Genomic DNA, 12,946 nt, shown 5'->3' with positions numbered 1-12,946 from the left:
CGTGTTTGCCCACTGGGTGTTTGTTTGTTTGTTGTTTGTGTTTTGAGACGGGGTTTCTCTGCAGCCCTGGCAGTCCAGGAACTCTGTCTAAAAACCAGGCTGGCCTCGAACTGGGAGAGCTGGGATTCACCACTTCCCAGCAGGGCCTGCTATTTTAAAGATACTGTAACAGTCCACTGGAAAAAGTTACAGACCACCAGAAACACCAAGCCAGATAAGAGTCCTTTTATTTAATTTAGTGACTTATGTCAGACTCAAAGAAGTCGCTAAGTTAAGAATTACAGAGTTTATAAAGACAAAAAACACAATCACATTGCACTAGCTCCAGGCTAGGGGAGTTTTTACAGTGGGGTTATTTAATCCCAGCAAGGAAGGAGGAACCTTAGATCTGTTAAGCATTTTACAAGCTTCATTTCCCAGAAGATGGGAGAACCCCTGCTTTGTTCTGTCAGGCAGACTGTGGCTCCAGAGGGGAGCAGGTGCGGAGTCAGGGTAGCCTGACCTCTCCTGGATCACTTCACTAGGGAGGGTTTCGGTCTATACCTAAGGCTGGCCTTGAACTCAATGACAGTCTTACCTCTCAGTCTCCCAAGGGCCGGGACTACAGGCTTAGCTGTAGAGCATGGATGTTTGCTGGCAACTGACTTCACGAGTCCCACCACAGCCCCTGTGCCCGGGGATCACCACCAGGTAAAGCTAAACACCCAGAAGTGTTTGTAGGAACCCTTATTCACAGACCTATGGGAGGACACCCAATACCCCTGGGCTCTGATGTCCTTCTCCAGGCAGTACACGAAGTCCTCCATCGCAGGGCCTACCTTCCAGGGCCCAAACTTGACAACTGGTGTTTTTTGGGCCTCCAAGATATGCAACGGCTCCACGCATTTCGCATCTTCCTCCTCTGTGCGCACCACACACACCATGACTTTGGATGAGCGCATCGCCACGCCCTCCGCCCGAGCCAGATGCAGCAGGACCGCCAGGTTCTCTCTGTAGTTCGGCACGCCCATCAAGAACTGCATCCGAGCCACTTGCTCACCAAAGATCTGTGGCGTGTCCTCCAAAGCCTTGACCAGAAGATGGATCTGGTAGAACTTAGCCTCATGGTACACCTCAGGAATGTACTCCCTGGGCACCTGCCCAGTGCGTAGGTAGTCCAGGAGGAGCCCAAAGTAGGTGCCAGGGCGATCGATGAAGAAGCGGCCCTGGGCGTCTCTGTGGTGCCTGGCTGACCTGGATAAGATCTCTGGAAACTTTGAGCCTGGGTGTTTCATCAGGGTGCCCATGGTGGTGGTATAGAGCTGGCCCCCGACATTTAGCTCCACAACCTGCAGGCATGAGCAGCGAGTAAACCAACAGTGCCCCCTCCGGGAGACACACAGCCACAACTCAGTGGAGGAAGCGCTGTCTGCTGCCACCAACAAAATCCAAGGCAACTGTGCAGTGATAAAGGTTAAGGCTGGATTTCCAACCAGAAAACCCAAGCGATGGGGACAGTCCTTCAGACCGAGGTTTGCACATCGCTCTTACCCTGTCTGTGGCATTGCCTCTCATGAGTTAAGTGTTCTTTTGAAGACAGCCAAAGGCAAGCAAGCTGCTGGGGGTGGGGAGAAGAAGCACGGAATTGCCATGGGGCCATTTCTGCTATCTTGAAGGGCAAAGGCAGAGGCAGGCCCAGACCAGGCAGCTGAGGAAAATAAGCTCAGAACCTGTGTCCTTCTGCCTCCCCTAAACTTCAAGGCCCCTTGATAGGGCTGTTTGGTTAACGATGAGGTCACCTCTCTGAAGCAGACAGTTAATCAAGCAGCTACAGACTAACCCTTGAATAAATCAATATGTTGGCATTTGTCGTCCTCTGAAACTCAGCTCCTAAGTCCTCCCACTGTCTTCATATGACAGATGGAGGAAACGATGCAAAAGACCCAGAGAGCTAGGAAGCAGGGCAATGCGGCTTGGGTCAAATGCCCATCAATCAGTCTGACATGGAGGGCAGGTGCTCTAGCTCGGCCCCCTCCTGCCTCACTGCAGCCACAGTTAGCTCTACGCCTGGGAAAGAAGTTCACTGTCTCTCTACCTTAAGCTTCAGCGTCTGTGAAAAGGGGCAGCGAAATGGATACAGAGAACTCTTAAATCCTCCCAGGCCTCAAGGTCTCATCAGCCCTGCCACTTCAGAAGTCCTTTCTGAAGCTAACCAGTTTCCGAGCTGGCAATGGTGGCACAGATCTAAGTCAGCACTCAGGAGGACCATGAACTCAATGCCAGCTACACAACAAAACCAAGTTTTAAACAAAACCACAGAAATAGTTTCCTACTCTAACCTCCGCATCCCATTCTTTTGTTTATCATAAAAGACCTCAGCCCTGTTCACAAGCTTCTTAGTTTTGTTCCTTGTTTTAAAATCTCTTTCTCACCAGCCTCTGTGCAAATCTTAGCTATCCTATCTCATCCATAAACACTGCCCAGTGTGTTTCTAGCAAGATGAACTTATTTCCAGTCTCTGGAGGAAGTCCCTCTCTTTCTTGTGGCTCCCCCTAGCCTTTACTACCCGTCCCCTGGCCAACACCGTCCTCGGTGGTGGGAGAGCCTGTGGTGACTGGCTGGAAGAGACTTGGTCTAGTGGGGGAACCTGCTGGGTCTCCAGTCAGTGATGGCTAAGAGGAGCAGGGAGGGACCTGACGCCACTCTCACCGGGTTCAGTGAGAAGGCTCCCTTCCCATCTTATACTGCTCTACCCAACACCCATGTGCTTCCTTAGAGGACCCTCAGCCGAGTGAGTATATGACGTCTTCATTCAGATGTCTTCTAGGCCCCTCAAGATCCCTCTGTAGCCCCCGACACCAAACTCTCCTATTGCTTTCCATTTTAGCTGAGCCAGAAGTAGGATAATGCGGCTTCTCCTCCATCTCTGTCTCCTACACTTTACTCACGCCGAGTCCTGGCAGTTTTCTCAGTTCCGTGGTTGCTTACCCCTTGCTAGGGCCTACCTTTGGATCCATTCTGCACATTGAAACCAGAGTTCTTTTCTCTGAAGCAAACCCGAGTCTCTCATTTCCTATGCTAAACACTTGAATGACTCTTTACCATTTCTTGAGTTTCCCAAGGCCTTTTTGCAAACAGGCCTGCTGCTTGGCCTCTAGCAAACAAAGAAAAAATTGCCTACTGCACCCTACCCTCTATCCAGGCAGGCTGGGGCCCCAGGTCTCCAAGAGTCTCTTATAGCTTACCTTCCCATCTCTGGATCTACCCATCTCTGTCTCTCTCTCTCTCTCTCTCTCCTTTTTTTTTTTTTTAAACAGGGTTTCTGTGTAGTCCTGGCTGTCTTAAAAATCTTGTAGACGAGGCTAGCCGTGAACTCAGATTCACCTGCCTCTGCCCCCCAAGTGCTGGGATCAAATGTGTGTGTGTCCCTGTGGAATCTACTGTCTTTCAAGTTAGTTCCCTGGGGTCCCTTCCAAAAGGGTAGTCTCAGGATCCTAGAGTGGTACAGAGCTCTACTAGGACAGTGGCTGCTCCCCTGGAATTCCATTCGTTTATCCTCCATTAGACTGTGTGTTCTGAAAAGGGAACACTATTCCCAGCCCGTAATCACATGACCAGCACCCACTGGCAAGACTCGGCACACCAGAGACACTCAATGAATACCTGTTGTATTGAATGAACTTCACCCTTGACACTGATCCACGGGAGAACCTGGTATTCTGATAAATGCAGATCTTGCCCTACCTGGCCTCAAGCTCAGTGCTGGTGAACGACTCAGACTGGTCTTATAACTGATATTTTTGAATTCTCTCAGTGCTCTTCCAGAGAACTGAAGAATGTAACAGCCCCTCCTGACCCCAGCCATCTGCATGGATGGAGATAAGGAGAAGACCTCCACCCGGTTGCAGAAGGAAATAGCAGCGGATCCAGATGGTCCTAATTCCCCTCCCCAAAAGCCCCTTACCTTCTGACTAAAGGTACGTAGCCCCGTTTCTCTGAGAAACCACAGGATGAGCGGATTGCTTTTCCCACCTTTGACAATGGCCTAGTCTGAGCACAAACTGTACCGATCCTTCCCCACCTTTAACAATAGCTGAATCTGCACATATCAGAAAAGAACAGATATACCCAGATATCTAGCTGACCTGGTGCCCACAATAGACCCTATATCCGCTCCCATGATGTCAGACCTGTAACCCGCTCATCTGCCCCTTTAAAAACTGGAGGCTACTGAGAGTCGGGGCTGACTCTAGCCTAAATGCAGAGTTAGCCCCAGCATGCTGGAGTAAATAAAAACCTCTTGCCAATTGCATCGATTGTGGCCTCTGAGTTTCCTTCACAGCAAGCCTCTTTGGTAGTTAGACCCCTTGGTGGGCCTAACACGGGCTCCATGGATAACCTTTGCCCAGGAACTCATTCAAGCACTTCTTGAGCAGGGAAGATGGAACACCCCGAGAGCAGAACCCCTTGACACTCGCCGGCAGCTTTGAGTGTGCCACAGCGGCATACTCATAACCCCATGGAAAGAGCCACTTTCCCTGCTCTCCTTTTTCGGGATGGCACTCAATCCTGATGAGAATTAGAATTTATGCTCTCAGAGTGTCCCCAGGCTCAGTGGTAGCTGAGTAAGGCAGGTGCTTTTAGGGGTTACCTTCTACACTAACGAGCTGTCTTTTAGTTAAACTAAGACTCTGGAGAAACTCGTTGAGTTTTCTGATTTATTCTTTTAGGCAGCTCAGCGTAACCTTGGTTCATTATAATACAAACGTGAACATGTCCCCAAAGAATTCTTCTTAGCCATCGTTTCTTTTCTTTTCTTTTTCTTTTTTTTAAAGACAGACTCCAGGACTGTAGGTATGTGTGGGTCGAGTCTAGTTAAGGAATGATTATTATTTGTTGCTCCTGTTTTTTGGCAGTACTGGGATTGAGTCCAGGTCCTCCAGAGTGTAGCAACCTGTCTCTACTACTGAGCTACATCCTGGGCCTAGCTGGCCTCTTTAAATATTTTGATATGTGATCTATGAACTAAAACTGAGCGTGTGCTTTTCTGTATGGACACGTATCGTCCTCCTCACACTTCCTCCTTGGGTGTGCTTTCAGCAAAGCTCCAGTGTTAGCCTCATGAACTTAGTTCGTCTTTCTTCTTTTTCCCCTTGGTGTGTGTCTGGCTTTTCACAGCCAAGCCCTCTCACGGAGTCCACGAGAGAAGGCAAGCAAACACGAAGGAGTCTGGAGCTGGCCAGGGCGGGAGTCCGCAGGATCTTCTGTCTGGGCTGGCTGAAAAGCCTCGCCCACCAGGTGGCAGAGAGAAGGGGCTGACTGAAGCAGCCACCCCCATCCCCGCTCCCAGGACCACACCAAGCCAGAGGTTTTCAGTGGGGGACTTACACAGGAACTAACACAGACTAAGGGAGCCAGGAAAGAAAAAGCCAAATGAAAGCCTGCACAGAGCTAGGTGGAGCCGCCGGAGGCGGGAATGCACTGGTACGGAAGTTGCTTACTGACAGCAAAAAATGCTTTCCAGGGGGGTGGGGGTAGGGCGGAGGTGGGGGCAGGGACGACTGGAAGGTAGGAGACGGAGAAAGAAACGGAGCCAGGAAAGCCCACAGCAGGAGGTGGGGCGTTCAGGACAAGGAGCAGCCGGGGCGCCGGGGTGCACTTACGAGGTGCGGGTCAGGGCACAGGGTCTGGGACTCCTGGCTGTGCTCTTTGAGTTGGTTTCCGGGCTGAGACTCGTGGCTGTGTTCCTTGATCTGGTTCGCGGGTAGAGACACCTGGCTGGGCAGCTTGAGGTGGTTTGCAGGCAGGCTCATCCCGGCGGGAAAGACCAGCTCGCACTGACTACACCACCCAGCCTTGAGTAGAAACCTTATGGGCAGGGAACACAGTCCTGCCACGTGGAGGTAACTTTCCAGCCGGAAAGGCTGGTGACTCCCCGCCCCTGAGGAGCGCTAGGACCGTACCTCCCTCTTGCCTTTTCTGTAAAACACTTAGTTCGTGCTTCTTTAACTGGATTAAGGAAGTGCTCTAAGGTGTTGAATAGACCCCATTGGTTCTTTGGGCTGTCGTCAAGTTCAAGTAACCTGTAACTTCTCAGGGAAGGAGCCCCAGGAGACCAATCCTGGAGCTCTCGGAGGGTAGACTATCAGGCCAGAGACTATAAAATGGTAAATCAAAAGAGGAAAAACGTGCCACTCAAAGGCAAATGCCGTGAAACTTGCCTGTTTCATTCTTTAGTTCTGTGCGAGAAAAGTCTTCCCTAAAAGTATTTACAGGAAAGCACAGACAGATCTAGAGTCCACCCAGTAGGGTCATCGTCAGCAACAACCAGAAACCTAATTCAAATGTAACTGTCTGGATAGTGCAATCACACATTTGGCAAAGAAAATTAATCCTGAGACTGCGGCATAGCTCAGTGGTAGCACACTTGCTTAGCATGTATGAAGCCAGCAAAATAAACACACACATACACATACACACACACACACACACACACACACACACATCACAAGAAAGAAAGAAAAGAAGGAAAGAACAAAAGAAGGGCAGAAGAAAGGAGGGAGAAAAGGAAGTCCTCCCTGAATGAAAGTATAATCAAACCAAGTTTCAAAGAATGTACACAGACAGCAAGCAGGCCACCAAACAAACTCACAGTCCAAAAGCACAAACCACAACAGGACACAAGCCAACAGAGACATGCTCAGGCCCTTCCACACTGAGGTTGTTGGGCATACAGTGCAGGCTTATTTTGTGTCATTGAGTAAATAAAAGGGGGATTTAAAACGTGGGTAAACTGGGCTGCAGGCATGTCTAAGTGGTAGAGCCCTCAACTAGCCTGCACCAGGCCCTGAGCGCTATCCACACATCTGCAAGCACAAGAATATAACATTTAAAGACCCCAGAAAATTTTTTAAGCCAAATAGAAACACTAAAAATGAAAAACTAAAGCAGCTGAAAGTTGCTTTATGATAGCTGAAAGTTATCATCATGTTGAGAAAGAATGAGAAGTTGAGAAGGAATTAAATAAACACACTTGAAGGGCCAATGGTATGTACTATTTTTAACCCATACATTTGGAAAATAGAACAGCAAAATGCCTGAGATGGTAGGATGCAAGAAAACAGGTGCTCAAACCTAGATGGTTGGAATGTGAACTGTTGTGAACTTTAGATATTAATATGGCCATCTCTACAAAAGAGGGGGAAAAACACTTGGAAATCCATCCAACAGATTTTTTTAAAGCACCATTTTGAAGGGATATGTGAATGAATATGTTTACTACTGATCTGTTTGTGTTAGTAAAATTAGATAGTTAATAGCTGACTAAATCACAGCCTGTCTATGCCATGCAGATATGTGCCTGTTAAAAAGGAAGAGATAAGGGCCAGGGGTGGGAGGAATGGCTCAGCAGTGAAGAGTGCTTGCTGTTCTTTCAGAGGACTAGAGTTTGATTCCCAACACCCACATCAGGATGCTCACAGCCACCTGTTAACCTCAGCTCCAGGGAATCTGGTGCCCTCTTCTACCCTCCCCCAACACACACGGGCACGTGAACAGACCACATGCACACATAGCTGTTATCCCAGCACTTGAAAGGTAGAGACAAAGAATAGATGATCAGAAGTTCAAGGTCTTCCTTATCCTTGGCTACATAGCAAATTTTAGCCCAGCTTAGGGGTACACAAGACCCTGTCTCAGAACAAAAAAAGAAAAACACAAGACAAGAAAGAAAGTAGGTCTGGCTGAAGTGATGTCTCAGTTGATAAAGTGCTTGGTTTTTACAAGCATGAGGACCTGAGTTGCACCCTGGCTGGGTGTGGTGGCACACACACGTAATCCCACTACTTGGGGGAGGCAGAGGCAGAGGCAGGCAAATCTTTGTGAGTTCGAGACCAGCCTGGTCTACAAAGCAAGTCCAGGACAACCAAGGCTACACAGAGAAACCCTGTCTCAAAACAAAACAAACAAAACTCAGTATGGCTGAGGGTGGTAGGGCACACCTTTGATACCAGCAAGGAGGAGGCAAAGGCTGGGGATCGCTACAAGATTGAGTTCATCTTGTTTGGCATAGTGAGTTCCAGGTCAGCCAGGGCTATACAGTGAGACCCTGTCTCAAAAGCAAAATGGAAACAACAACAATACAATACAAAACAAAACAACAGAAACCAAAAATCAACACCTCAGTATCATGGGACAAGTTTGTAATGCCAGCGCTAGGGAAATAGATACAGGAAGATCCTGGGGTCCGCTGGCTGCCAGTCTAGCCTAACTGATGAGGTGCAGGCCAAGGAGCACCTCCTTGTAAAGACAGACGCATTCCCGAGGATGCCACCTGAGGTTGTCTTCTACTACACACGTGTACATGTGTGCATGCCCATACACAGACACACACAGCTCCACAAACATGTACACACACAGTTAAAAATAATAGAATAGTAAGTATTTCAGTGATATAGTGGGGATCCACTGGTGAAAACCATAACAAACAGAAAACCATCTCTCGTGTAAGTTTCTATCTGCGGGTAAGAGCATGGTATATGAAAGACAGCATGGGAAGACGGACCTTGATGGAGAAAATGCCTCCATCAGACTGGCTTGGAGACAAGCTTGTGTGTGTGAGGGTGGGGGGTTCTTTATTGGTGACTGATGTGGAAAACCCCAGCCCACTGTGGGCGGCACCACCCCTGAGCAGGTGGTCCTGGGGAAATAAGAAAACAAACTGGGAAAGTCCAGGGGAGCAAGCCAATTAAATCAAATGAATATAAGCAGTGTTCCTCTGTGGCTTTTGCTTTAGCTCCTGCTGCCAGCTTTCTGCCTTGAGTTTCTGCAGCTGCTTCCCTCAGTGGACTGTAGCTTGGGATAGATAAGCCAAATAAAAACTTTCCTCCCCAAGCTGCTTTTGGTTATAGTCTTCATCACAGTAATAGAAAACAGTGTTATCAGTTATTATTCAGTTGATTTGGTATAGAAATAGAGACACCTTTTTGTGTTGTTAATATACCTTTGTATTGACATTAGCTACAATAAAGAGGTAAAAAAAAATAAAAAAAAAAGCATTACAAGACAAATATAAGGCTTTTAAATGTGAGACTTCAGAGAAGAGGTGGCATGTAAGCTTGGTCTTGGTGGAGGAAGATGTTTGCTTGAGAGAGACCTGAATAGATTTTTGTTGCTGCTGTTGTGATTTTTGTTTGTTTGTTTTTTAAGACAGGGTTTCTCTGTGTAGCCCTGGCTGTCCTGGACTGGATTTGTAAACCAGGCTGGCCTCAAGCTCACAGAGATCTGCCTGCCTCTGGCTCCCTGAGTGCTGGGATTATAGGTGTGCACCATCGAGCCTGGTGATTTTTTTTCTTTTTATTAGAGGATTATACAAGTGAAAGAGAGAAAGAGAAGGAAAACAAGCATGTGTTGAATACTGGGGATTTTTTGTTTTTGTTCTTTTGCTGTTTGTTATTTTGGGGTTTTGTTTTTGTTTTGTTTTGTTTTGTTTTTTTGAGACAAAGTCTATGTAGTCCTGTCCTGGAACTCACTATGTAGACTAGGTTGCCCTTGAACTCACAGAGATCCACCTGCTTCTGCCTCCCTAGTACTGGGATCAAAGATGTATGCCACCACACCCATCTTAAATGTCTCTTATGTAATACCTACAAATACATAAACGTAGAAATATTCTTTTTGTTGTTGTTGTTAAAGATTTATTCATTTATTATATATATAGTGCTCTGTCTGCATGCCAGAAGAGGGCACCAGATATCATTATAGATGGTTGTGAGCCACCCTGTAGTTGCTGGGAATTGAACTCGGGGCTTTGGAAGAGCAGCCAGTGTTCTTTTTTTTTTTTTTTTAATTTATTTATTATGTATACAATGTTGTGTCTGCATGTACACCTGCATGCCAAAAGAGGGCACCAGATCTCACTATAGATGGTCTGAGCCACCATGTGGTTGCTGGGAATTGAACTCAGGACCTCTGGAGGAGCAGTCACAGCTCATAACCTCTGAGCCATCTCTCCAGCCGAAAATAAAATTTTATGGGCAAGGAAACTGAAGCTTGAAGAAATTAAATGAAGGCCACATAGCTGGTCATTTTCAGAGACAAGTCTGAACAAACTATGATTATCCATGACTATGGTGGGGTTGTCAGCTAGGCAGACCTTAGGATGACCTTGGAATTGGCCTCTGGACTTGTGTATGGGAGAGAATATTACTTACATTGAAATAAGAAGACTCACCCACTTTGGGTGGCACCATCCCCTAGGCTAGGGATCTTCTATTAAATAAGACTGAGAAGTCAGCTGCACCCTAGCCAGGATGTGCTTCTGTCACTGTGACCTCCCCACTGTTATAGACAGTAACCTTAACTGTGTGCCAAACAAAGCCTGTCTCTCTTGCCAGAGAATTTTATCATAGCAATAGAAAAGTAACTAAGACAATGGCTTTTCTCTCTAACTATGCAGAATTAATTGCTTTGTATCAGAGTGCATTGTTTTTTTGTTTTTGGTTTGTTTTTGTTTTTGTTTTTTTGTCACTATAGCCAAATTTTCAAAGCTAGGTGTTTTATAAGGAAAAGAGATTTATGCAGCTTACAGTTTGGGGGACTGAAAGATCAGAAGCCCCTGTTGATTCAGTCTCTGGTGAGGACTCCCCTGGCTGAGTCACATGATGGTGCATGACATCAAAGGATCATTAGTGAGAGAGAGAGACAGAGAGATCACATTTTACACCAAAACCCAGAGAGATACCAGAGAGGGGTCAGCAACAACCTCCTGCAAAGAGCTTCTACCTTTTAAAGGTTCCGCCGCTCACCAATATCACCACCCAGTACAAAGTTTCCAACAGGTGAAACTTTGGGGCACATACTCAGACTACATCCAAAACACAGCCCTGCCCAAGGGCTGAGCCTCAGACACCATCACGCGACAAAAGGGTCCAAGCCGGGTAGAGGAGCCTGCGACCTCCTCAAGGTGTGCTCCCTGCTGTACCCTCCACACAGCACTTTGCTTTGTGCAGTTTAACTCCCGGAGGAATTAATGCACAGCCTGGGATGGCTCCACAGGGAGGCAGAGGTCCTCAAGGACCTTCAACCCAGAAGGAGGGCTCGGCACTCCAAGTAACAGCTATTAGCTCCGCTTCCTACGGATTTTCAGCTCCGTTTCCTGTGTCCCGCAGCCCAGCTGTCCTGAAACAGCCTGCACGCCTTTGCTGTTTGTGCTGTTCCTTCTACGCAGAACGCCCTTTTCTCTGCCTAGAAAACTTAATGCTTATTTTTCTCTGCCTAGAAAACTCAAACTGGGCTTTGGAGATGAATTTAGATGGCTCTCCACCCCTTTTGTATTCATGAGCACATTTGACCCTCACAGTTCAAGTAAGCGAAGGGCACCTCCATTGTATTGATCCCTAGGCCTCTAGAGAATTAAGAGCCTCTTTCAGAGTCAGTAGCAAACAAGAGGGCACAACATTAGTTCTGGATCTGCCGTTTGTCTTCAGTGTTACCTTGGGCCAGTCCCTGTCATTCTCTGGGTCTTGTTCTCTACCTGTAACTGGGTGGAGGTTGGGACACTATCAGAAAGGATCCTTGTGATCTTGTCTTGATCCATGCTACGGCCACAAAAGAATTGAAAGTGTTCCTTGCTCTTGTCTGTAACTGGATCTTCTTTCCCTGTGGCCTAGTTCCGAGAACTAGTGCTGCTCCCTTTGGCCCCCTCCCATCGACCCCCAGCCCTTTGTTCTTCCTCCTGAGACAAAGCTGCCAGCCCCGATCCTCCCCAAGCAGTTGGGCTTCGCGCCAGCCAGTCAAGAGGCAGCTGGGACTCAGATGAAAGGGCTTTCAGAAAGCTACCTGTGGCAGAATGCCCAGCCCAGGCTTGGCAGCTTTGAGCCCAGATGTCCCGTGAGGCATCCTGTCCACCAGTCCCACACAAAGCTCTCTTTGTGAGCCCCACAGAAGGGCGCATCCCTGCCAACACATGCCTACCCCCTTCCCTTCCCTCGGTTCCACAGAGTTTGAGAAATAGCCCACAGCTAGCGCTTCAGGCTTGGACCAAGCCATCTCACCTTCCTGCCAGCAAGTTTGGACCGGTTCATCCCATTTAATCTGCAGAAACAGACTGGTAGCAAGCACTGTCGTTTTCTTCTTTTTCACTCAGGGTCTCACTGTTTATGTAACTCGGGCGAGCCTCAGATCTGCAAGTCTCTTCCTCAGCCTTCTGAGTGCTTGGGTTACAGTGTGTACCATACATCTGGCCAACACAGAGACTGAGATTCATATCCCCATCCCTCCTCTCCTTATCCTCCCTCCCCCCTTCTCCTTGCCTCTTGTTATTTCTTCTCCTCCTTTTCTTTTCTTCTTTCTAAGATAGGGTCTTTAGCCCTGGCTAGCCTTGAACTTTGCAGTGTAGGATGATCTTGAAACTGTGCTCCTCCTGCCTCTGGGATTACAGGTATGTGTCACACATCTGGATTGTGAGGTATTGGGGCTCACACTCAGGCTTCTTAAAAGCTAAACAAGCACTTTTTACGTTTTTTCTTTTTCTTTTTTCTTTTCTTTTTTCGACAGAGTCTATATACTCCTGGCTGTCCTGGAACATGCTATGTAGACCACCCAGTACAAAGTTAAGCTTGGCCTTAACCTCACAGAGATCCACCTGATTCTGCCTTCTAGGTGTTGGGGCACCTCCCTCTTCCCTTTTATTTTTTTCTTTCCTTCCTTCTTTTTCTTCCTTCCTTTCTTTATTTCTGAGACAAAGTTTCACATAACCAGGGCTGACTTTGAACTCTTGCACCTCCTGCCTCTGACTCCCAAGTTCTGAGATTACAGGTGTGTGCTACCATATGTCAATTATTAAAGGAGAGCACATACACCTGAATGTCTGCTGAGGCAGAATCGAAAGAAAGAGAAAACTGAGGAGACGTGGGAAGAGCAAGGGAGCCCTTACCCTGGGGTCTGGTTGAAGCCTCACATCAGCAGG

General features: G+C 47.7%; 1 protein-coding gene across 2 annotated transcripts; it reads right to left on the bottom strand.

Annotated features, from left to right (window-relative positions):
- Nucleotides 1-209: 209 nt before the first annotated feature.
- Nucleotides 210-12,203, bottom strand: Kctd14 (potassium channel tetramerization domain containing 14). 2 transcript variants are annotated; one of them, XM_060367601.1, is made up of 2 exons: nt 12,033-12,203; nt 210-1,328 (listed from the first exon to the last, which is right to left on the bottom strand). In XM_060367601.1, exons 1-2 carry the CDS (start codon nt 12,060-12,062, stop codon nt 681-683), a joined length of 678 nt encoding a protein of 225 aa, XP_060223584.1. In that variant the 5' UTR covers nt 12,063-12,203; the 3' UTR covers nt 210-680. The 2 variants fall into 2 exon arrangements, with proteins under 2 accessions (XP_060223584.1, XP_021490483.1); XM_021634808.2 differs by lacking the exon at nt 12,033-12,203 and adding an exon at nt 5,643-5,973.
- Between the last annotated feature and the right edge of the window lie 743 nt (nt 12,204-12,946).

This window comes from Meriones unguiculatus, chromosome 14, assembly GCF_030254825.1.
Source record: "Meriones unguiculatus strain TT.TT164.6M chromosome 14, Bangor_MerUng_6.1, whole genome shotgun sequence".
Classification (NCBI taxonomy): domain Eukaryota; kingdom Metazoa; phylum Chordata; class Mammalia; order Rodentia; family Muridae; genus Meriones; species Meriones unguiculatus.
This window is presented reverse-complemented; position numbering and strand designations above follow the sequence as displayed.